General features: G+C 38.4%; 2 protein-coding genes across 11 annotated transcripts in view; one reads left to right on the top strand and one right to left on the bottom strand.

Annotated features, from left to right (window-relative positions):
• Positions 1-6: 6 nt before the first annotated feature.
• Pka-R1 (protein kinase, cAMP-dependent, regulatory subunit type 1) lies at positions 7-12966 on the bottom strand. 2 transcript variants are annotated; one of them, XM_018548259.1, is made up of 5 exons: positions 12802-12966; positions 1735-2044; positions 1376-1642; positions 935-1138; positions 7-250 (listed from the first exon to the last, which is right to left on the bottom strand). In XM_018548259.1, exons 1-5 carry the CDS (start codon positions 12964-12966, stop codon positions 78-80), a joined length of 1119 nt encoding a protein of 372 aa, XP_018403761.1. In that variant the 3' UTR covers positions 7-77. The 2 variants fall into 2 exon arrangements, with proteins under 2 accessions (XP_018403761.1, XP_018403762.1); XM_018548260.1 differs by lacking the exon at positions 12802-12966 and adding an exon at positions 5972-6035 and having other exon boundaries at positions 78-250.
• An 896-nt stretch (positions 12967-13862) lies between these two features.
• Positions 13863-21885, top strand: part of Patronin (calmodulin-regulated spectrin-associated protein patronin) — a 75132-nt gene continuing 67109 nt past the window's right edge. For 8 of the 9 annotated variants that reach the window (XM_018548276.1, XM_018548275.1, XM_018548272.1 and 5 more), the window contains exons 1-2: positions 14221-14529; positions 17848-18572. In XM_018548276.1, the coding sequence (XP_018403778.1) occupies positions 18234-18572 (339 nt within the window). In that variant the 5' untranslated portion in view covers positions 14221-14529; positions 17848-18233. Of the gene's footprint in view, positions 13943-14220; positions 14530-17847; positions 18573-21885 lie in introns of those variants that run through there. The other variant, XM_018548271.1, reaches the window with a different exon arrangement.

Genomic DNA, 21885 nt, shown 5'->3' with positions numbered 1-21885 from the left:
GGGGGGTGATCAGCAGCACTGACTGCGATGAACGAGATTGGAATTAGGAAGAGGAGATGCGAAGAGACTGAGTCCGTTTACACGGAGAGGGACACGAAGCTGTTATACTGGGTGATGTTGCGTTTCAGAATATCGGCGCACGGACCTAAGACCCGCTCGAACCGTGCCCGATCCAGCTTCACACACTTCAACGGACCCCTAGCCACTACGGTTGCCGCTCGGGGCCTGTCTAGCAGTAGCGCTATTTCTCCTGTAACGAAAAAGGATTCCGTCGTTATTTCAATTATTTTTTTTTTTTTTTGCATAAAACTGATCAATTGAATGGCAGAATTAGATTAAAGCTCCTGTTCTCTTATCACTACTATTGCTGATTGTAAGTTAACGTTAGAAAAAAAATACATAATAAAAATTCTTGCAAAATACGGAAACGGTTCAATAAAACAACACGATAAACTATATTTATCGTAAGATATATCGAAAATTCTCCTTTTGTTGTTAATTGATTAATAATCATGTATTTGGAAATAAATTATTCAATATATATAATGCAAAACGAAATGAGCTATATTGACAGCTATGACAAAGTGTTAAATTAATAATTATATAGAAATAAATACGATTTAATTTCTCCTAGAAATAAGAAGATAATCTTCTGGATATTTTTAAGTCTATTCTATATTAATTCAAAATATTTTATTGAAAATATTTCTATTCAAACATAATTTCGAAGAATTTTTATTATAATTTTCTCTTCTGACATCAATCTAAGATAGTAGTGGTGAATGAATAGAAACCGTAAATATCAGAGAAAGTCGTAAATTCTTCTGAAATATTATCTCTACAGTTACTAAAATAACTGTGTATGTCCTCTTTATTATTTTCTAATCAACTTTTTATGGAAATTTGTTATTAATTGTTCCGGATTTTGTACTACCGAAGTAATCCGATGGTCCTAAACGGCCGACCTCCGCAGGCTCGTCTCCTTCCGAGCGTTGCTGAAGGACCACCGCCGTACCTTCGACGATTATATAAAAATCTTCACCCGGTTCGCCCTGTCGGACTATCGTTTCACCATCGTCGAACGCTACTGGCTCCAGAGCGTCTGCCACTGTAAGTCTTTCCCATTTATCCAAGGATTCTGCAAAGTGCATCGTAAATATCATTGATGGCCCTCTTCATTTTATCTCCCTATAATATTTTGTCTATATCTAACATCATTAAAAATGTTATAAGGATTACTTTTATTATTTTAACTCCGTAACAGATTTAATTCTATTATCTTCAGAATTCTGAAGAAGAAATTCCGATTGATTTAGACGCGCGTAAAATAAGATAGTAATCCTCTCCAGGGAATGAAGATTCCGAGCGAACTCACCCAGTATTGAAACTCTGGATAAGAACTCCTCATACATTTTCCTTTTCCTTATGGTAGAGCCCATGAGAATTCTGCGGTAGGAATCCCTGTCGATGCCCCAGAGTTTCACATCGGTCTTCGCTCTGACCGTGGCGGCGCGTGGAGTTCCGTAGATTAACGCGAGCTCACCGAAGCTCCCACCTTCGCCGATCGTCGTCGCCAGTTCACCATTGACGAATATTTCAACTTCTCCTTGATCGATTACGTAGAAATTGTCACCTTCGTCGCCTTGAAAAAATATATGACGGTCATTTATTCCATGAATTAATGCAACAAATCAACGAGACGGAAGCGTAAGACGATATGTTTGAGCAACACACCTTGACGAATGATCGCCTCGCCAGGCAGAAAGGTCACGGGGAACATCGCATCGAATATGTCGGAGCGCTCGTTCTCGTCTAGGTGTGCAAACAGCACGTTCTTGGCGATGGCTTTGCTCAGGGCAGCCATGGTTTTATAATCCTTAGGTACGACCTTCTTGACGTAACTGGTGGCATCCTCTTCGGAGACCGGCTCCGCTGAGATTCCGCCCCGCCGTCGTGGCACCTGCGGGCCCTGTTGTCCCGCAGGCATGTCTTCCGTATCCTCGGGACTTGTGGCAATCTGTTGTTTGGCATCGTGAGCCTGTTCCTGTAAGTAAACGAAATAAAAAGTATTAGCTGAGATGATAACGCGCATGATGAGAAATCTTTAACCAAAATGTCGATGATTTTTGGTTTTAATATGTACCTTTAATCCCTCACTGGATATAAATAGAAGGAAATAAATTAATCATATTAAAAAAATATCTTAATAAGTCGCTTTCTCTCTGCTGAAAGCAGCCAATATAACTATTACATTTGATATATACATTTACTTATTCCCATTTCTTTTGACGTATTGAATTAGTTTTCCAATCTCAACGGATTAATTCGACGGAAAGGGAATCTTCTTGGACATAATTAATACAGTTAATTAATACAGAAGGAAAAAAGCGATATAATAAATTCTTACGAGAATCAGTTATCGATTGGTCTGATAAATAATATAGAAACATATTTTGGCAGCGCAAAGTGTACAATAAATTAAAACGTTCGTTTATATACTGAGAAAAATATACTAAATTCTAATAAATATTTCTTTGAATAGTCTTAGAATATTTATTAAATATAAACACATCTACTAGATACAAGAACAAAAGATGCAATTAGTTTGATTCAACTGTCATTTTCTTCATGTATCTATAAATATTTATTTACTGTAAATAAGTATTCCGTTAGGACTATTTAAAGAGATATTTATTAAAGCTTAATTACTTTCTTCTCAGTGTACCTTTAAAAATTCTCCACGCCGTATTTCTTTTTTAATTAAGTTTGCAACTATAATTCTCGATTTAAAGTGTATACTGACGTACATATTTTCAACGAAAAATTAAAAAAAAAAAAAAGTGATTTTTGTCGATCCCCGTCGACGAGGATCACAGAGTGATGGACATTATGTTGCTGCTTCACATTCGGGAGGAGCATAAAATTGCTAAAAAAAGGGACGCAAATTAATAATTCATTAACCACGCGCTTGACCCTCGTGGCCAGGGTTTTCGCCTCATCACGTCTATCACGCATATAATTTCCATATGAAATTATAAATTATGTAGGTCTTTAGATAAAAAACTTCATGTTATTGCTTATGTATACGATGTACGATGCACACCGCCGAGGTGGGAGAGGTAAGCGAATAATGCCATAGGTCAGTTGGCGTTTTCACGCACGATCGCGCCGTCTCTCTTCGTGGCGAGCCTCGTCGTGGTGCATCGTGCTAACGAGTATATTCAAATCAGCGCAATTCGCAATTCACTCTTTAATTGCCATGATAATACGCCGGCGCACGCTAACGCTACTCGCACACAAGGAGCCATCGCGATCGCATCTATTTCGGTCTTACAAACCGACGAATACATCCGGAACGCGACATTTATACGTCTCATAAATCACATATAAATAAATTCAAAAAAGAAAAATATATCTCTTCGTGCAAATCGTACGCGCAGTTCGATCTCTCTGGTGAAAATTAAGATACGGTGAGAAACTGTATCTGTTATCTAATTCTCATTCGTGAGAAACGCGGAAGTGATGCTGGTACTCTTGAGAAAAAAAAATTGCAGGATGACAGAGATTCAGAGTGAAACCTTACAATTAATCTGCTCCCTGCAAGAAAATTCATTAAAACGTTATTTAAACGTTCGATACTTCCAATGGGAAAGAGACATACGAGTTTCAATTTTAGAATAAGTTGTTCAATGACATCATCAGGTTTATGAATGGCAATTATCGATGGAGGGAAGGGATTTGATCGCGATTCACTAATGATCGCTCGATGTAACGCGGCTCCTAATGAGCTTATAAAACTTGACGATCCGATAAATCTTCTGGAAAGACGCGTCTAGGCGCCCGACATGCGCCTCTGTTGTGCATTAAAAATAGAAAAGCAGAACTGCATTTATCGGAATTATCCAATAGATATGCCAGACGAAATCACATCCTTCAGAATCACCGTCATTCGATTATATCTGCGTTTACGTTTAAATGCGATTTATGGACAATCTATAAATTGACACGGTATCCTATCTACAATTTGACGCAAATTGTCAATATATAAATTATCAATTAAACAGAAACGATATACGTCACAGACAATTCAGATTATAATTGCATATAAATGAGCGTAGGTGTAATTAAATCGACTCTCGTCCGTATTCTTGTTTACGAGACCGTCGCGTGGCTTATTATCGAAGGCTGCATGCACTAATATAATAAGGAGGCATTATGTCATTGCTATCACAAACAATATACATAACTGAAACACTACGCGGATGATAGTTATTAAATCTGTCAGTTTTACTACGTATACCTGGCGGACGCGCGCGTTTTCGGCCCGCAAAAATAGAACACGTTCTAATTCCATGAATACAATTCCGATTCCGCAATTCCGTTTTGTGCGTTTTACATCCGAGGCGTAAAATTATGCGCGAAATTTTTCTCTCGTGTTTCTTCCACGAATTATCAATCGCTTAAAATGAACTTTGGAACGAAGAATTATGCAGTCAGATAATCGGAGTAAGAAACGCATGCGAGCATGGATAACTGGATAAACTATGTATAATTTATGTGCACAACTATATATAACAGCTGTATTAGATTCCACTCGAAGTCATCAACGGAATCAACGAACAGACGTATACTCTCTTATACAATCTCTCGTCAATGATGATATACATGCATGTATATAGTCATCGGCTGCGGCCCGTAAATGCTTCACACATATACATCCCGCACGCACACACGTTTACATTCTTAGGCACACTCCCGACGTACGAGATCTCTCGTCATCTCGACGCAAGTGTTTTTCAAGCTTATATCTTTTTCGTAGAGTGTGCGAATGGGGAAATACTTCAAGGATGACTAGAAAATATATCTCTCAAGAAAGCTTGAACTAAAAAAAATAAATGTGCCGAATAAATATATACGTAAGAACATTCTCAAAAAATTCAATATGGAATATGAATTAGATAAAGAATTATAACTTATATCAATTATCTTGAGATAATGATCGTAAGAAATAAATCAAATGTTCCATAATATCGAACATTTTTCACGTTGATCTTAAAAGACTAGGATTTCTCTTAAAAAAAGTGCCCTGTTTTTTTTTTTTTCGTTGTTGGAAGATGACGTAAAAAGACTGAGTAAATGCCATACTACTCTTAGAAAATTACTTTTCGTTGAAGGTTTCTCGTGTCAACGCGAGTGGCATGGTAAGACTATAGTTGCCATTTATGAGAATCTTTCGTGCTATATAAAAGACGGTATCGAGTAAGTCTAAAGAGTACCTGTCGTAATTTTTCAAATAAAAAGGATTGCTTTCCCAGATATATTTACTGTTTATATCTGTAACTTTTCATATCAAGCCTTTTTCTTTTAATAATTGAGGCCAATCATTTTTTCCCTAGAAATACAAATTGAATAAGTTAACTGAAGTCACATAATTCTTGTAAAATACATCATCAGAAATCCAAAATTAAAAAGCCCTTTTCCTTTAATAATTAAAAATCTAAAATTAGAAAGAATTTTTCCTTTAACAATAATTGCACGGTCGTAAGTTTTTCTTAGAAACACAAATCCAATAAGTTTGTTAAAATAACATAACTCTTGTGAAAATAATAACACACATTATTAGAGATCCAACATTAGAAAGATAAGAAAGAGGAAAAAAGTTCACGACAATTATATGACCGACTTCTTGAGAATTACAAATCTTTCGATCGGAAAAGCTTCCTCACCTAATGTGATTCTTTCCTTTCCATTCCACTTCGTCAATTTCACTTTTAATTTGCAGAGAAATCGTAAGATCACTAACTTCTTTCAAGACAAAAACCGAAAAGAAACGCAGGATTGTAAAACGCAAAATTCCGCCGATATACGTGTGTGATTAACATTGATCTATCGCTCAAGATCAATTATACGCGCGCGTATAACTTGACGATTATGGACGACGCACTCATCGACTTCCTCTTTTTTCTCGTACCTTATTCATCATTTCTCTCGATCCTCTTCCTTTTCCTTCACTCTCGTTCTCTCCGTCTGCCCCCGTGTTCTTCTGCTTTCCGCGGACGCGTTAACAACACTTATGAAACAACCGCTTTTCGCGGCAGCGTGTCGTAGGTCGGCGATCTCGCGAGTTTTCGCGAACGCACGGGAAAGGAGATCGTCTCCGTCGCCGTCACTGCCGCCGCCACCGTCCCGTCGTTGCACACGCGATCTCGCGTCTTTGTCGTCGTCCGCCTTCTCTTCTTCTTCTTCTCTCGCTCGCTTCGCGATTTTATAAGGCCTCGGACGGAATCCAATTAGAGGTCGTAGGAGATCTAGCACGCGCGCGCGTCTGTGCGTCCGTCGGCGCGACAGCGTCGGTATGCGTACTGCTGTTGCTGCTGATGCTCGTTTGACCGCTCGCCGCCGTGCTCGGCGCCTGCCCGACGGTTCCTGGACGGGACGGATATGCCGCCGAGATGCTGTCTCGTGGTAGTCGGTAAGTAAGGTCTTCCGCTCGCGTTAACGCGCGAACGTAAGCGGCTCCAGTGGATCGATTCGTGACGGTGGTGGAGGTAACGGCGGCGGCGGCGGCAATGATGACGGTATTTTTCAAGACCTCTGCTCGTAAACCTGAGGAGACTCGTAATACTTGGACTTGTGTGGGAAACATGTTTCAGTGACACCGTTATACTTTCCACTACTTCGCGTCCCACAACGTATAAAGTTTTTATCAATGCCATAGCTGGAGCTGCAATGAAAGAGCTTGGAGATTAGACATTAATTTTGTAAATGAGTCGAAATAATTAAAGAATCCGTTGATTTTATTTATAACGGTTATCCCTGTTATTCTTACTTTTTAATTATGTAAATTATTTCTGCTAGTTTTACTTTTTTCTTTTTAATTATCCCTTAGTAATTATCTTTAATAACTGTTCTTTTTAATTATCTTTAGTAACCTCTTTGTATTACCTTGCGTCTAGATCTACATTATTATACACTCTACTATTAAATTGTATTTGTTCAGCGATTAAGAGATATATTATACTAAAGTGCTCGACAAACAACAATAGTTATTTATCTACATAATTATTACAGTATTTTATTTCTTTTTCCATTCTTCTGTATACATAGTGTTTATTTCGTGTTATCAAATGTTATATTAATATCGCCCTCGTCTCTTTACTGGCTTTCCTTTCGTTGCTACCTACGTCAATTTTCATCTCTTGTCCCTCGAGTGTTCACGAGGTTGCTGCGCAATGTTGCCGACGTTATTGTCAAATGGAGGTAGTTGAATATTTTATTATCATAAATTCAAGCGCCACGACGCGACGCCACCGCCGTTCCTGGCGATGACGTCGGAAGAAAATCGGCGCCGAGGCGCAGGAAAAGGACAATCTATTGGTGACTGGATTCTCTCGGTTGTGGCATCTCACATTTTTGTGGATTGCCGGTGCTTTTAACACGCGCGCTCTCTTTCTCTCTCTCTCTCTCTCTCTCTCTCTCTCTCTCTCTCTCTCTCTTTCCGTCTCTCTATCTTGACTATAAGGTTGTGCCTCGTTATATTTCGAGCATGCTCTATGTTTAGATCAGCTGCCCCTATATCGCGTTCTCTCTCTCTCTCCTTTTGCGCGCACACACAACGCATACACATGTATGTTTACGCACACACAATTGCAAGCCCTCTTTCATCCCCGCGCGATGCAGTTCTCCTTCTTTTTCTTTCTGCTTTCTCTTACTACGCCCTTCCTACAGCCTGGACACGACAGAGGGTGCTTTACGACCACGTAAACCTGAGCAAAAAATTCGTGCGGTTATTTAAGGTAAATAATTCTCACAGAAGGCTGCGCCATTTGCTTCAATTAATGAGAAATTCTCTGAAAGTATCTGAAGTTCATCTTTTCCGCCTTGAAATAGCTTGCACAAGTGATGAAAAAAAAAAAAAAAAGAACCGACTTTCGCAAAATTTTTCATCCAATCCCATTTAATTGCTCTCGCAGACTCCCTCGCGGTTATAATTGCGAGGACACTTTACCGGTACGGGTTGATTATACGCGCTTGTTTACTCCTCGTTCTCCTTATATCTCGTGTCATAACTTTCGCTTCAATACTCCTATGTTTGCGCGTCTTTCAATCCTCTTTCCTCCGATATACTTTTTCTGGGTCTCGCGATTATTATTCTACCCCGCAGGCGTCGTATCTCTCATCATTCCCGAGGGATTTTTCTATTCCACTGAAATAAATTCCGCTTTTTCTCTTCTCTAGCATGTGCATTTTTCTCTCGTTCTCTCTCGCGAGTGCACTTTTTGTCGTGCACATCGCATAAGCACGGAAGGCCAACACGCGAGGCGATGATCCGCCGTCCCGCGCGCGTCTTCACCTTCCGCTCGATGGCACCGTCAGTGCGCGTCGCTGCATCGTCACGCTGACTGACGAGCGCGACATGGAGACATTCGATCGAAGACACCCTCGCGTGATCCTAGATCTCTTCGGTATTATGGGAACGGAAACGATCATTCCCAGGCGACTGTTCGACGGAGCAACCCCGTTAGGCAAAATGTTAATACATTGTATGCTAGCAGTGCCAAGCATATTGCGGTAGATTGATATCAATTGCGTCTGTATTAAGCCACGTATTTTGTACATTTTTTGTATTGTTTTTAGACAGCATTTAAAGGGAATATATCATTTAAATGGCTGTACTGACAGAAAAGTTTGACTATAATTGCACAATAAAATAATTGTGGTAAGAAGTTCTATTTTTATAGTTAATATTGCTATATAATGTTAGTAATAAGTGTCATACTTATAATTCTATATGTAAAAAGTATACAGTTGACCTCGGAAAAGGTAGTTATAGTTATTTTTGAAGTACACTTTGTATATAGAACTATAAATATAATTATTATTACTAACGTTATAGTAACTACTATAAAAATGGAGCTCTTAGCCTTAATTATTTTACCATGCAATTATTACAAATACCAAATACTTTTCCTTCAGCGTAAACAGCGAGATCAACACTAAAGAGAATTAACATCACCTTGACGAAACCCTGTTTATTCACATATCGAAATACCTCGCCATATTTTGCTTTCTGCTTCGGAAACGGCCTTCGGCCTACGCACTTTGTGCGACTTGATAAACATTACGTCGCAGAGTGACAGGATATCGAGGTATCCATGACTGTGTCAGTAAATCCGATAGCCATCCTATAGCCATTCCTAAAAATCCTAGATTCTTCGTACACACTCGAGGTCCCCTGTCGTTTCTCAACGAGGAAGTTTTCGCATGAGAGCAGTCGCGTTTTCGTTTATTTTAGGCAGTCGTCGATCTTTTGGTCGCTCTAGCAAAGCCTTCGATCTCCTCAGGCGACATACGTCGCATTCTTAAATCGCGTGGGTGGCGGCTGCACGAACTTGGCTGCTTAACTTAATTGCTCTAACGTCGCTAACGTTAAATGGGAAAGGTAACGGGCGGTAAAAGGTCTCGGGGCCTGCGGAAACTGCATCAAAGATCACGCCAGAATGAAGATATAGCTTGCCCAAACTGCTATTCCGATTGACGTATCTCAATCATAAGATATCCGCCCTTCGCAAACCCACTTTATTTGATCACGGATGAGTCTGGAATATTTGGCGAACAACAATCACGTTAATTAAACGGAATTTTTGTCTTGAGAAACTTTTTCTTATTTACTTTACTTCTCTGCAGAAACGTTATGTACCTTGTATATATTTTTTATTTCCTTTCTCAAGACTCATTTTCTATATTCGTTACCTATTTCATTTTTAATTTAAAGCTAACTTATCTTATCTCAGAAACTTCATTAAAAACAGTAAATGTTTATTCCTATATCAATGTAAATTAATTTTCATCTCAGTTTAAGAGAGATATCTTCTTCTGAATTAGAAAAAGATGAAAGCAAATTAAACCGACTGAATTAATTCTCGGATCTGACTACGTTTAGACGGCATCCTTTTTCGGGTTTAATAACATTCATAGTTATAAAACTGGCCGATCACTAATCCGATTAAGGATACAGTTTTCGAAGGAAATGGAACAATTGTGCATTGATAGAAATAATCTGATGTTCGATTCTGATAATGTATTAAAATGAAAAGGAAGTGCAGTTCAATATAGGAATAAAATTAAACCTAAACTGAGATTAAAAAGAGTTAATCATTCATAAAAATGAGTTCATTTAAATCCATTTTTTTCTAATATAAATTAATTTTAATCTAGGTTTGACTTACACATTTTATTTTCCTTATTCCTAAAAAATAGAAAAAGATAAAGAGTAAATTAATCTAAAATTAAAATTAATCTACATTAATAAAAATGGGTTAAAAAAATTGAAAGAGAGTAAGCAAAGAATCCTTTATATATACAAAAAAATACATACTATACGCAAATAATAATTATTTGTTCTAAATATTTTAAAAGTTCATATATTCGCAAATAACTTCATCAGAAAAATCAAATTTATTCAAAATATATTCGAAATCCTAGTAAGTTTAATATTTCAATAGATTATTAAATTAAAACAACGTCTATTTGCTTATTATATATAAAGTTGCTTCTTCGATTAATTTAATATTAATATTAAATTATTATATAATATAATTAGATAATATTCTTCAAAAGAAAATAAATTCCTATTTTGAGTACGTAATAGATTTTCCTAAAATTTGTAATCAGTTTTAAGATTATTATCAAGAAAACATTCTTTATTAAAAATAACCGTAATTTAAAAGAAAATGAATTGAGTAGTCAATTTTCTGAATAATAGAATATTTTTTTGTACAGATCTGTTTTCTATAGCTGAACTAGTACACTTTTGGAACTTAAATTAAAATAGATATATACATATGTATATGATATTTGGCGAAAGCGAGAAGGAAAGTTCTAAAGTTGTGATCAGACTAGAGATTGAAATTCAGATTGGATTGGAATTTAACCAATCAGAAGAAAGAAAACCAATCTCTGCAAGTTTTAGTGAACTTTGCTTTGATTGCTTAAATTCCAATCTAATCTCCATCTCAATTTCTAGTTCGATCACGGCCAATGAAGTCTACTATAGATATAAAAAACGAACTTTATGATGTAACAAAGTTTATCATTCACGGTATTTTAGATATCTGCCATAACAACTGTAGTAAAGCTGGCTACAGATGGCAGCATCTGTCACGCGGGTTTCCTACGACGATGCTGTCTGTTGATCATTACTCCGACGTATCAACCTTGCGAAAGATGAGCCAAATATCCCATACAAAATGCTTATTCACGTCTGACAAAAAGTCCCAGATAGTTTTGAACAGATCACAACAGTTATCTATGACGTTGAGATAACACAATGCTGTTTCCAAGGAGAGAAACGGTCTTGCAGATTGCAATGTTTACCAAATGAAGCAGTTCTGATAACGCTCCTTCCAAATGTAAATCAATCTCCCGTAAAATCACGATATGATTAATTTATTTCTTTTACCGCAATTGTTGAATAGAGGAAGAAGAAACTGAAAAGGGCAAGGACCTGTTATATAAACCTAGCTACTCGCACACCAGGAAATCTAAAAAAATTCCTTTTATGAGATACAGTTCAGTATATAATACAGCAGGAGGCTCACATTATCAATAAATCTCTCAAAATTTTGAAAAAAAATTGTGTAAACATCTTGGTAGTTAAACAAAAAAAACAAGAGAAGTTCTCGGATGTCTGTTTCCATCAATGTAAATTAATTTTAATCTCAATTCAAACTTTTTTTATGGCTCAGTTCTACTAATTTAACATTAATTTCAATTCAAATTGTTTACCTTTTTCTAATATCTATTTCTCTACCGATTCAATTCACTTTTCATCTCCTAATTCTTATAACTAGAAAAACATAAAAAATTATTGAACTAAGATTAAAGTTAAACTACATAGAAATGGACATAAATCTACTGTTTATCTTCTTCTAATTCTAATTTTAAGAATTAGAAAAACATAAACATAAATGAAACTGAAATTAAAGTTAATTTTACATGACAGAACCAGGATAATTTTTAAAACTAGGAAAAAATGAGAAGTCACTCTTGAACCAAGATTTAAGATTAAATCAAATTAGTAGAAATGGACAGGAGATGGAGATTATCTTTGGTTATGTCTTGGGGTTCGATTATGTATCATACAACTTAATCAAAATTACAAAACAGAGAAAATTCATGAGAGGGTTGATTCTGTATCTTAAAACAAGAAGAAAATGACGAAAGTGAGCAAATTCACAAGATGTGTTAACCAATAAAATTAAAAATACATAAATAATATTCCAGTAAATTCACTCACTTTTATAATTTTCACTTTGTTTCAAGATATACAATCAATCATCAAATGTTGATCCATAAAGAATGCGTCTTTCTATTCAATGACACAAGTCAACAGACATCAGTCTATCTTTCTTGACATTCCATGAATAACGAAGATAGAACGACACTTGCGTGAATTTGAATCAACAAATGGAAAAAAAACACCTAAACTTATAAACGTTCCAATCAACTTGCCCATTATTGTAATTTTCATCAAGTTGAGCGACACACATAGCACAATCGAATCCCTGGCCTCAATCACGCGTATCGCGTTATCGTTGTCTCGAGAGGCGAGGGTTCATCGCCGTGTCCTTTATACGAACATCATCCATCTCAAATCTCGGCTCTTCATTAGAAAACCTTGCGATGCTACTCTCCGAAGTGAGGAGAGTCGGGGCAATTAATCGCGACGTATATCCTTATATCGTCTTCTCTCTTTCTCTCCGCGATCAGGTTAATCGCGGTCGCGCACGACTTACGTACCCTTTCCAGCTTCTGGAAGTACTCCCGCAGGAAGGAGATCGGGTTCTCGGGCCGGCCCACGCACAGTTGCACTATACAGTCTTTCAGGACCTGTTGGATATTGTGTCTCTGCACGTATTCCTCGCACTCACGTAAGCTCTGCTCCTCCTCGAGATTCGCCGCCATATTGATGATGCACGGCGCGCCGCTTTATCGGCGATACGGCCGCCGCGGCGTCTCCCCTTGTCGAGTGCCGACCGAACGCCGCTGCTGCCAGTCGCGCGATCTCACGCTCGTAGTTTCAGGGATTCCGACGCGAAAGTATATCTACGTGACGATCTTCACTCTTCGTCGCAGCACTGAAAATCGACAATCTCAATTAGCAGGAAATGTAACGAACTGCAGGAAATTTGGATGTGACTCTTGGCAACCCAGAATTCGCGCGAAGTCTTTTGTCATTGTTTATTGGGAATCGTTGTTTATTACGAATTGATAATTTAATCAAGGTCAGTTAAAATGAAGTTAGCTCTTCAAGCCTATTTCACAGGACTTTTATTCCTTTTAAGTAAGCTCTATAAGCTCTTAAGAATCAGATAAAAGTATAAAGACTAAATTAAACCGAAATTAAAATTAAAATTAATTTTAATTGAAATAAAATTAGTTTTATTAAAAGTGAATGGCGCTCCGCGGTTACACCAATACAATTTTAATCTTGGTTCAACTTATTGCATTTACCCTTATCTAATTGTTACAATTAAAGAAAATTAAAAAGTAAGTTAAAGCAGTATAAACGAGAGTATTAGAATTATACGAAGGTAACAAAAGTAAATTGTACCGAAATTAAAATTAATCTCACATTGACGAAACCGGAACGAAATTAGGCGAAAAACCGCGCCGTTGCATCGCACCATCGTTGAACGTACAGCACAGCCGTGCCGTCGACTCGCGCGCATGCGCGCCGCGCGAATCGACTCGCGAGCGCTCGATAGATCGCGGCGGAGCCTGCCTCTCGACCAATCGCCGTCGTTTCGATCGGTCGGCCCGATCATCTCGTTTATCGCGCGTATCGCGATGGACGGCGGAGTGCTGCTGCGTGCGGCGTACTGCTGCTGCTGCTGCTGCCTACGAACGGGTGAATCTCCGCGCTGAGAGGGAGAGAGAGGTGCGTGCCCTGGTGTGTGTGGTGTATACGCGGAAGCCCAGCTTGCGGATCCGTCCGGCCGCGCCTCGTCGCCTCGCTTCGCGACGGACTTCACGGCGATTGAAGCGAAGTCGGGCGCGATCGCTCCTCGACGGTCGGTCGGTCGGTCGGTCGATCGGACGGGACGGGACGGACGATCCTTCCTTCCCCGGGGAGGAGGGGAGCCGAGCGTGAGCGCGAATAATCGGAGACTTGCGGGGAATCGAGAGAGCAGGCCTTGCTGGGCCTTGCTCTCCTCTCGCGTGTGGCGTGTGTTCTCTCTCGGCGATCCGCGAAGGTATCCTCGCGTCTGTGCGCGCGCGCGCGATCTCGTTCACGCGCCGGGATCTGAAGTTGGCCTGTCAACGAACGCGAGAGGCGGCTCGGATATACCCTCGAGGAGCTCGCTCACGAGACCTCGCGCGAGGAGGAGCGAGGAGCGACCAGCGACAACGAGTGAGAGAGAAAGAGGGACAGGATCGAGCCAGTCTCGCGAGAGGAGTGCAGCAGAGAGGAAGAAAAAGGAGGGAGGAGATACCTCCGTCGGCGACGAGATTCAGGATTTTCCTGTGAGATTTCTTCCTTGATCCCTGCATTTTTTTTTTTTTTTTTTTTTTTTTTTTTTTTTTCACGCGATCTCCGACCCCGCGCGTACAGACGGACGCGAGATCATCGCGCGCGCGCGCGCGCACATGTATGTACACACACATGCGTGCGCGCGTGTGTTTTGCGGATGAGTGTTGTATAGGGATCGCGCAGATCCTCAACTGTGTGCGTGCGCGAATGCTGCGTGAATCAGCCGTGCGACGACGATGACGGTCGATCGACGGTTTCGACCGTGCCGCTTCCTCTCGCTCACGTCGCCCGGTTGTTCCTCGCGCGAAGGATCGATACGCGTCGTAGTCTCCTTCGAGAAAAAGCGAGAGAGACGAGGAGGGAGGAGAGACTCTCCGTTGCCATTCCCAACGAAAATAGCGAACGAGTCTTCTCTCTCTGTCTCTCTCTCTTTCTGTCTCTCGCGACGATGTCCTTTGGCCGCGTTTCGCCCGGCACTTCACGTTGTCAAGTCGCGGAACAGAAAGGGGAAGGGGATCGAACATCGCAGAGGGGAAGAGGGAGACCACGTTCGATTGAGGTGGATTGAGGACGTTTCGTGTCGCGCCGGTAAGCATCAACAGAGAACGCCGAAACAGATGGATTCTCCGTCATCGGCGACGGGGATCGCGATGTCGGGCAAGCGCTTTTACAACGTCGGTCACGGGACTGTGAAGTTCGATCACGTGGTCTCCTGGGTTCTTTCGATCGCGTGGTATGTCGGTATAGCTTGTGTTTTCCTTCAGTTTGAGGTTATCCGGTTTGCGTAAGCCGTAAAGTGAAATTTGTTATCGTAGAACGATAAAATATATATAGATACTTTCACAGTCACGATCAAAGATAGAAGTACTTATGTTGTTTCCCACCACGGGGCTTGTGATCGTCTGGTTTTAATTGTTGACACTTTTTCGATGACATTTGACAAATTCTTAGGCCCAGTTTCACAACTCACGGTTTAACTGACGTTTAACTTATTCCTTGTTTCTTTCTAATTCTAGAATTGGGAGAAGATGAGAAATAAAGTTGAACCTTGGTTAACCGCGAATTATGAATATTTTTCTTTTACAAATTGTAAACTTAGATCAATATTTATATGATGAAAAAAAATACTAAATTTTAATAAATATATTTGCTTGAGTATTTCTAAATAAATATTAACTAAATGTAAACATATATTTATTTGGTACAAGAACCATTAAATTGATTTAATTACCATTTTTATTGAATAAATATTTACTGTAAGTGCATGTTTACTTATTACTATTAAGAGAAGTACCTATTAAGATTTAGTAAATTCTTTTTAGTATAGTCTGACTTAAGATCCTGAAATCGTCTTAAGTAATGTCTTAATATGCTAATACGATTCTCTGATTAGTTCATGACATCTTAAGATTGTACTTACAGTTAAATAGTTTTAAATATAGATCCAACTATAAATACCGGTCTGTGATTGGCTGATATTTTAAGACAGTCTTAAGTATAAGAAAACTAAGAATGACTCTTTAATTTCTTTATCTTGACTGATTATTGATTGTGTATTTATTGCAATCCATTTGAGATTTGTTATTTATGTAAGCTATTAAATAATTAAATGCAGAAGAGAAAAAAAAATTAATTTGTACAAGTCATACAACTTGAATAATTAAATATAAAGAAGAATAGGAAAAATGAATTAATAGAATCAGCATTAATTATCATAATCAATCAATAGCTTTACAGAAAACATTCCTTTAATGCCAATTTTATAACTAATCATACTTTTTTATGTAGTTTTATTTGACTATTTAGTTTTGATTTTACTATAATTAAACTCTTCAATTACATAGAAAATATTTATTTAAATATTTTTAATTTGCCAGTAATATTAGTTGAGTATTCAGTTATTTGCATAGCAAACATTATCATAATATTTGACGCAAATTCATTAAATGAGTAATCATTAAAATTTGTGATATTTATTCATATTACGTTGTCATTACTATATCTTAAAAAAAAAATCAGTTCCTTACGCTATAATTAGCTCAGTTAAAATCAGATTTAGCTTCGAAATTTACAGCCAGACGATCTTGAACACCTTCACTGCCACATGCATTACAATATTCACAATGATACGTGTGATGCACACAGAACTTTTATTTATGTCTTTATGTATCATTCATGATTTCAAATCATGCTATTCTTTAACCTTCCGCAGCTGACATTAAAATCACAGTAACGCACTTACTGACACTGGGTCTATAATATTCGTTTAATTTATGTTAATTAAAAAAACTAATTAATTTCAAGGCATTAAAATGACAATTTGAATAAAAACAATTCTTGGTGTTAGAGAAGTTTACGTACATCATACTTACTACGTTTAGTTTTCCAATACCAACTTAACAATTAAAAATGCAGACAACATTAATATTAATTAATAATTATTTACATTGTTATATTAAATTGATTTCTCAATAAAATGTTTAATGATTTCCAAATCAGGATAAAAATGTAAAACAATTTAAAATATTACTGAAAGTCAGAAAAAATTATGAAATTTTATCTGGAAATTAGGGAAATGTCATGGAATTTATGACAACTCTCAGTAATCCAAATTTGCAGATGTGAAATAAAAGAAAATTGCATTCTTTGACATTCTTAACAAAAAAATTATAATTAAGTGATCGAATAGATATACAACTTCGGAGAGTTTATTATGTTAAATGGCAACTGAGAAAGCCTTAAGCTTTAAACACAGTGAAAAGCTCTGGCAATAGGAACAGTAAATAAGAGATTCAAATTTGTCTGAAATCGTGTACTAAAGTTTATTCCTTTTAACTGAATTTCGTGCACAGTTCTTCTTTCCTTTCTTTTTTCTTTTTCCGAATCTTTTTCTTTCGTTGGAGAAAAAAGGGGAAAAATTGTGCAAGAAGTTCAGCTAAAAAGAACAGATCTTTTAGAATGCACGATTTTGAATGAGTTGAGAAATCATCCCTTAATGCTTTTCATTGTGTTTGAGGTTTATGGCTTTATAAGACTTACGATACAAAAAAAAAGATCCAAAAAAGTGGGGAAGGAGAAGATAGCTTATTGGCTAGCAAATTCTATGGACCGACATTAAGGGCCGGAAATCGTAATGCCAGTAGTCTCTTTTGTTTGGCGAAGGCGACATTGCGACTAGGAGACACCGGCGTACATACGTGGGAAAACGAAATTCTTCGCGCGAAACACGAACTCCTCGTGCTCATCTCTCTCTTTCTCTCTCTCTCTCTCTCTCTCACTCTCTCACTCTTATGGTTCGTTTGTCATTACAGAATTTGTTGACCTCCCACGTTCCTCTCGTCGACGGAAGAGTTTACGTTTGTCGCCACGCAGCTGTGCATAGTGTATCACGTGCATGTGTGTGCCAAAGCGAGAATAAACCAAGGAAAGCTAGACGTGGACGCTTAACGTGGATTAAGAATCAAGAAGATCAGTGAAATACGCGAGTGATCGAAAGAAAAATCGCGGGAACTTCCAGCGTGAAGACAGAAGAAAGAAAAAGAAAAACTGTTGAACAAAGAAAGGAGATCGACAAGCGGGTTAGGGATTTCTCGCGAAGTCGTCTCGGCTATGACGAGTACGGAGTGCCGCGTCGATCGAGGTTCGTTGATTGAAGCCACGGATGCCGACGCGATCGTCAACGTCATCATCCCGTTGAATGTGGAACACGATCTCGCGGTTCTTCGCTAAGGGCAGTAAGACCGCGGTGGTGCAGGAAGAAACCGCGCCACTGCCGACGGAGGAAAAGGACGAGCAGCAACAACAACCGCAGCGTGCGTGCAACGGCGTCGCCGACGACGACGCGCCCGCCGACGGTACGAGCGCCGTCCATGTGTTCTACGACGCGGCGATGGATCGCGGCGCGAGTGCAGACGATCGACGCAGGCCTGCCGCCGCTTCTGCTGCCTCAACCGGTGCTGCGGCGGCAGCATCAGTCGACCAGCAGTCCAGCGGAGGCGATTCCGATCACTTCTCCGACGCCTACGAGTCCCGTCAGGTAGGTGTTCTGCCTGTCTTATTCTCCGGCGATTGCCGAAATGGAAACAGATCCGTAGATAAACGTAGCGTTAAACAAGGATAGAGGCTTGGGAAGACTTATAACCATTTCTATCGATGTAGATTAACTTTAATCTCAGTTTGTAGCACTTTTTTAATTCTTAGAATCAGAAAATGATTACAAATAAGATATCGCGATTAAAGTTAATCTACATAGGTAGAAATGAGCATTGATTTGTCAACGTAGAGTAACATCTCGGTTTCATTCACACTCTTTATCTTTTTTTTTTAATCCTTAGAAAAAGATAAAGAATAAGTTGATCCAGATTTATCTATATTGGGAGACTTAAAATTGTATTTCATGTGGCTGGAGAATCTTTTGAAAAGAAGCACTGTAATACAATTGAATCTGGATAAAAAGCATATGAAGCACAGATATTTTAGAAATACTATATTGCAATATACCCGAGGCAATACTATAATAATAAAATGATAAACCAGTATATGTTGGGTATCATTTATCTGGAGAGAGAAGAATGTCTTTTGGAACTGAGGTCAGTCTATTGGACTCACTCAGTAAAAAATGTCAAATAATTCCATTTTTCGTGTTACATCTGTAAATTCATTTTTTCTTTTTTATAACAGTTACGTTATTTTGAGTCTCTTTGAAATTAATTAGTGCTTTTATTATAATTAATATAAATTAAATGGGTCTTACAGAACCAGCGTCAGTAACTGTTATTAGAGAGTTTGGCGTCAGCTCCGGAGGGTTAAGATGCAATAAATAGATTTTCCGTGGAATTTATATAGGGCCCGTGACAAAGATTATTTTCATCGCAGGATGTGGGACATTCGCGTTCTCCGTAGCCGCGTGTGTCCGAAGGCGTTCGTCACGTGTATTTGCGAGACGCGTGAGCTTAGAGGGGACCGTGCTCGGCAGTAAAACTATTCCCGAGCTGTGACGTTGTTGACGAATATGGCGTTCGTTTCCTGCGCGCAATGTTATTTTATTGCGCGATAAAACTTGCTGGCGTTTCACCTGTGCACATGGGACTCGCCCTTTCTTCGGACGGCGGCGTCTTCGGCGAACTGCCTCGACGAATCGCACGACTCTAATTATCTCTTTAATTGCCCCGACTGATCCCGAGCAAGATCATGCGCGTCTCGAGAGCCATTCTGATCACTCGTAAATTCACCGACATTTTTATGCGAGTTAACTCCGGTTTTCAGGGAATCGCATCGATCGTTCAGTACGGCTTCGTTTATTGACCCGTATGAAAGAGCTTTATTTCTAAGTCTGACAATGTAATCAGATTTATTTCTAATGTCGGTTTCCACACAGATATCAATGTGGATTTACTTTAATTTCGGTTTAATTTACTCTTTATCTTTTTCTAATTTTTAGAACTAGAAAGAGTAAGTTGATTTGGTAAAAAAAATTTCTGGTTGAAAAAACGAAGAAGATTCTGATCATATCATATCAATCAAAATTTTGGTGATCTCAACTAGAATTATAATAGTAGATTTAACCAGAAAATTTTGTTCATTTTTTTATCTAGAATTCTAATTAATATAATCAGACTCTTTCCAGTGTGGATATCTCTTTTTAATATCTTATGGTTTTACAGAATAAGATTTGTTATAATTTATCATTTTTCCCTTTACTCAAAATATGGCACTATTTCAGTGCTACTGTATTAGTTTTCCCGTACTGTAAAAGTTAAAGTTAATTTATATTGATGGAAACGGACATAAGACTATTATTTCTAGATTTCCTTTAATGGAACTTTATTTCCAAGCCTCTACGTCTTTTTTAATGGAACATATCTACATATATCTTTATATAAGAGATTTTTTCCACTTTTTATTTTTATAAAATCGTGTTTCTACTATGCAAAGAAATTATATTCTATACATTAGTATTTACTTTGCATTTAAAATTTTTCGATCAAGATTGCGCGGGATATCATCAAATTCGCGCCTTTTGCGCGGATCACGTAGGTAATACTTCACTGTCGCACGATTTAATGTTCTTTTTGACCCGTACCGTTAACTCTGATGGCAGACGGTCTGCGCAATCCGTACCGATGAACAATCGATATCTGGCCCTGCGAGCGGCCTCGTTATCGACGATCTCGTTTGGCACACGTTCAACGAGTATCATTTGTTCTGGCTTCTCAAGCAAAAATGTGTTGTTAAAAGCGTTGTAAAAAAAGCTACTAAGGAAATATCTAAGCTATACACTTGTCGGATAAAATCTATTAAGTCAATTTCTATAAACGTTATATATGAAATATACATTCTAGGACTACACTCCAAAATGTCCTCGAGAGGAAAATTTTACTTGATATAAAATAATACATGCTACGTGTACTATTTTGAGTAAAATTTTCCTCAGAGACATTTTGGAATGTAGCTTAGAAAAATACACGTATGAATTTAATATCCATACTAAGAAAAAAATACTAAATTTTAATATTTATTTAAATAGTGTCAACTAAAAATTTACTTACAGTAAATAAATATTTACTCAATAAAAATGATAGTTAAATTAACGGTTCTTATGCCAAATAATATCTTCACGTTTAATTGGTACTATTCAAATAAATAATTTAATAAAATTTAGTATACTCTTTACCAGTGCAACATGGTGTGGATTTAAACAACGCGGTAAAAATTATATAAACATTGCATGGCTTTAAATCTACAGCCATAAAATATTTTTTGGTGTAGTTTCTATAAATAGTGTGTGTGTATATACATATATACACATGTATAATGTTGATCGTAGCAATCTAGCTGCTTCAAAGGACCAACCAGCAGGCAAAGAGGAATTTACTGCATTAACGCACTATGCCGCATAAACTGGTTTCCTTTTCTCGTTTCTGGAAAGCAAGGTCGTTCCTGTTGCGTGCAAGCGATCTTTATTCATACCGGAATTTTTTACTTATTTTTGAAGCCATCGACGTTACGATCTGAGGGAGACCTCCTGATCTCGCGTACGATCGTTCTGAAAGTAAACGCATCGGCGGTGGTGCGTTTTTGCCCACGTTGCTACGTGGTAGGAAAAAAAGAGTGATCTTATCGCGCGTGCTCTTCGAGTGCGATCTCGTCTCGATTGTTTCCGTCGATTAATGTACTGGAAACTAAGCGCCTAATTTAAGGCGTGTCGTTGGGACTCTCCTCCTTTTCTAACGCCAGGAGCGGACGAGTATTCCTCACCGTAACAGGCGGTGCAATTATCAAACGTGCATCAAGGCACGCTGCAACACGCGCATGTGCGCGGAGCCGTGCAATTAGCCGCCGTGGTTTCT

The sequence above is a fragment of the Cyphomyrmex costatus genome, unplaced genomic scaffold (assembly GCF_001594065.2).
Source record: "Cyphomyrmex costatus isolate MS0001 unplaced genomic scaffold, Ccosl1.0 scaffold702, whole genome shotgun sequence".
Taxonomy (NCBI): domain Eukaryota; kingdom Metazoa; phylum Arthropoda; class Insecta; order Hymenoptera; family Formicidae; genus Cyphomyrmex; species Cyphomyrmex costatus.
The sequence above is the reverse complement of the archived record's forward strand: the minus strand, read 5'-3'. Positions and strand labels throughout refer to the sequence as shown.

Coding starts and splice junctions, on each gene's coding strand:
- Pka-R1 (XM_018548259.1), bottom strand. CDS start 12,966: ATGGCGGCGAATCTCGAGGAGGAGCAGAGCTTACGTGAGTGCGAGGAA. Junction 1,139..1,375: donor ATCCAGAGTTTCAATACTGG/GTGAGTTCGCTC, acceptor TGCACTTTGCAG/AATCCTTGGATAAATGGGAA. Junction 251..934: donor AGGACCATCGGATTACTTCG/GTAGTACAAAAT, acceptor TTTTCGTTACAG/GAGAAATAGCGCTACTGCTA.